Source organism: Battus philenor, unplaced genomic scaffold (genome assembly GCF_028537555.1).
Source record: "Battus philenor isolate CCGP_79_NKW_IND1 unplaced genomic scaffold, ilBatPhil1.0.hap1 SCAF_19, whole genome shotgun sequence".
NCBI lineage: Eukaryota > Metazoa > Arthropoda > Insecta > Lepidoptera > Papilionidae > Battus > Battus philenor.
Window position 1 is genome coordinate 3356363 of NW_027181681.1, and position 2651 is coordinate 3359013.

General features: G+C 37.4%; 1 protein-coding gene across 1 annotated transcript; it reads right to left on the bottom strand.

Moving 5' to 3' along the window:
* Positions 1-1760: 1760 nt before the first annotated feature.
* Positions 1761-2651, bottom strand: LOC137921759 (forkhead box protein D3-like). Its single transcript, XM_068764577.1, has one exon. It carries the CDS (start codon positions 2649-2651, stop codon positions 1761-1763), a length of 891 nt encoding a protein of 296 aa, XP_068620678.1.

Genomic DNA, 2651 nt, shown 5'->3' on the forward strand with positions numbered 1-2651 from the left:
TTTACCAATAAGACTAGCCGGTAGCGAAAAGCATCAAGCCTTTTTTGACGATCCTAACAAAATAGACATATCCTTCTTGTGGGTGGACGTCTTATGCGGCGGAGCTTGATAATCCGAGATCTTCGTTTCAGAAATACACTCGCTAATCCACTGAACTATGTCGATCAATCGTCTAAGGAACTAAAAAGTTCCTTACTAATTCGATGTTATAAAAAAATCGCTAGCATAATAGCTAATATTAATATTTATATATTCCTTTACATGACCCTTAGTTTAAATTAGCAGATTAGCTCTTAATAATTATGTTAACTGTCAAAAATGACTGAAGACTTCTGTCTCTAAGTTAAGTATCTATAAACATAGATTCTACGTTTCTGATAAACCTGTAATGTTCATTTTAACTTTTTTTATTTAATTTGTTAATTAATGATTGTTCTACGTATTATATTGAATAACCTGTTAACTTATAACTGTACCATAATACGATCATTACGAAAAAAAAATGACTTTGATGTATGTCCGACTTTATTAGATCTTAAGATTTGTTTATTAATTTCTTGTAGTTGTAATTTAAGTTTCATTCACTTTTGTAAAGATAAGAAAATAATTATTAATAGCATAAATAAATAGTTTATAAAAATATGAATTTAAATACGACATTATAATAATATTGTCCTCCAAAAAAATTGTTCTTAATATGTAAATATATGATAGGTTATCTGTGTTTATTTCTAAAAATATTTAAATGTTATTAATACAACGACGCCTTATTGTGAATGAAATATATATTTGTAAGAAAATCAAATCTGAATTAAAAACATCACACAGATAATAATTAAAAAAGTGCTTCATTTTTAATTGTAATTTTAAAATTATAGCTCGTAAATATTATAACGCTTATAATTAAATAATGGTCAAATATAATTTGACAACATTATTTGTGACGAGAAACTTTATAATGATTTAATTTATACAAAGATTTAAGGATAATAATAAAAGAATGCGAAATAAAAGTAAATTTGTTCTGGTATTTATATATTTTCATCTTAATTTTACTAATAGATACACAAAATAACACTACTTGTACAACATACGATATCATACACGAAGTTCACACCTCGCCTTACTATTCTATACAACTATTGCCTACCTTACAATGAGAAGAGATTTTACAAATATTTACAATTGGTATATAATAGCTACTTTGTACAAAGAGTGACTAGAATTATTTGTAAAAGTCGCAACTTTTTAATAAAACTCACGTTATGTATGCTATAATAAATAGCACGTTAATTAGCATGTTAAATAAACTTTTAACGAAGTTATAATTATAAATTAAATAGAGATTAATCTTGACGAAGTTAAGAGAAAATATTTATAGAGTTTTATCAAAAGGTCACGATGTAAAATATTTATTGGCTCGTATCATACTCTTACATCTACTATACGGACGAAATTCATATTGTTAGAAATTTTGCAAATAAAAATATAGTTGTTACATGCATTATTGTTGATTGAGCTTACTTACACGGCGCATAAATTGTGACTTCGCTTAGAAAAATACATACGTATTGTTGATGTTATATTTGGTGGCCATTGTTAAACGTCACGATTTTTTTAATTTAAATAACCGCGAAAAAATTGACGGCTGTTCGACGCCACAACACGGTTTTAGCTAGAGGTCTCACACACACGAAATTTCAGTTCACAGGTTCGTTTCAAAATGGAGATGGAGTTAAAACGCACCCGTTGAGATACATTCACCTGGCCCAGTCGTCCGGCGGTGAGTTGCCCTGATGGAGAGGCGAGAACGCACTTCGCCTCGGCTCCGACGTCACGGCATCTTCTTGATTCCCAATTAACGATTCAATTGAGAAACCGTTTCGCGATCTTTTCCCTCTAGGGTCTGTCATCTCCGCAATCCTCGGAGGTAGTGGAACTGGCCGCAAAGTCGCCGGCGGCGGACGAGGTAGCGACAGCAAAGGCGCAGGAGGCAGGTAGCACGGTAGAGGTAGCAGAGGCGCGTAAGCTTCTCTCGCTAACATCGCGACTACAGCGTGAGCGTGCTGCAGCGACGGCGCCGGTCTCTTGTACCGCTTCCTCCGCCGAAGGAAGCTGCCGTTGTCAAACATGTCCTCGGCTAGCGGGTCCAATGTCCAGTAATTCCCTTTCCCCGGGTTTCCTGGCTCCCGAGGGATTTTAATAAAACAATCGTTAAGGCTGAGATTGTGCCTGATGGAGTTCTGCCATGCTGGAAACTTTTCGCGGTAGTAAGGGAACCGTGTCATGATGAACTCGCAAATGCCGCTTAGCGTTAGCTTCTTGTGCGGCGACTGCAGGATGGCCATGGTGATGAGTGCGATATAGGAGTAGGGAGGCTTGATAAGCTGAGACGAGGATTTCTGCTTGGGTTTCTTGGGAGAAGACGGCTTGGCGTCTGAGGGACTGGGCGCGTCGTAGCGGTCCGAGTCGCTGGAGGGCGGTGGGAGATCGGGTGCGTCCTCGTCCACGGAGACGTAGGTGTCGTCGTGCTGGTACTCCTGGTCGCGCAAGTAGTGCTGGAGGTAAAGACGCGGAGGCGGACGAAGGTCTAGCGGTAGGTCGCCTTCGATGATCATGTCGCGGTATTGTCCGAGGTCACAATCCTCCAT

Excerpts from the sequence above, each read along its gene's own strand:
- LOC137921759 (XM_068764577.1), bottom strand. The coding sequence starts at position 2,651 with ATGGAGGATTGTGACCTCGGACAATACCGCGACATGATCATCGAAGGC.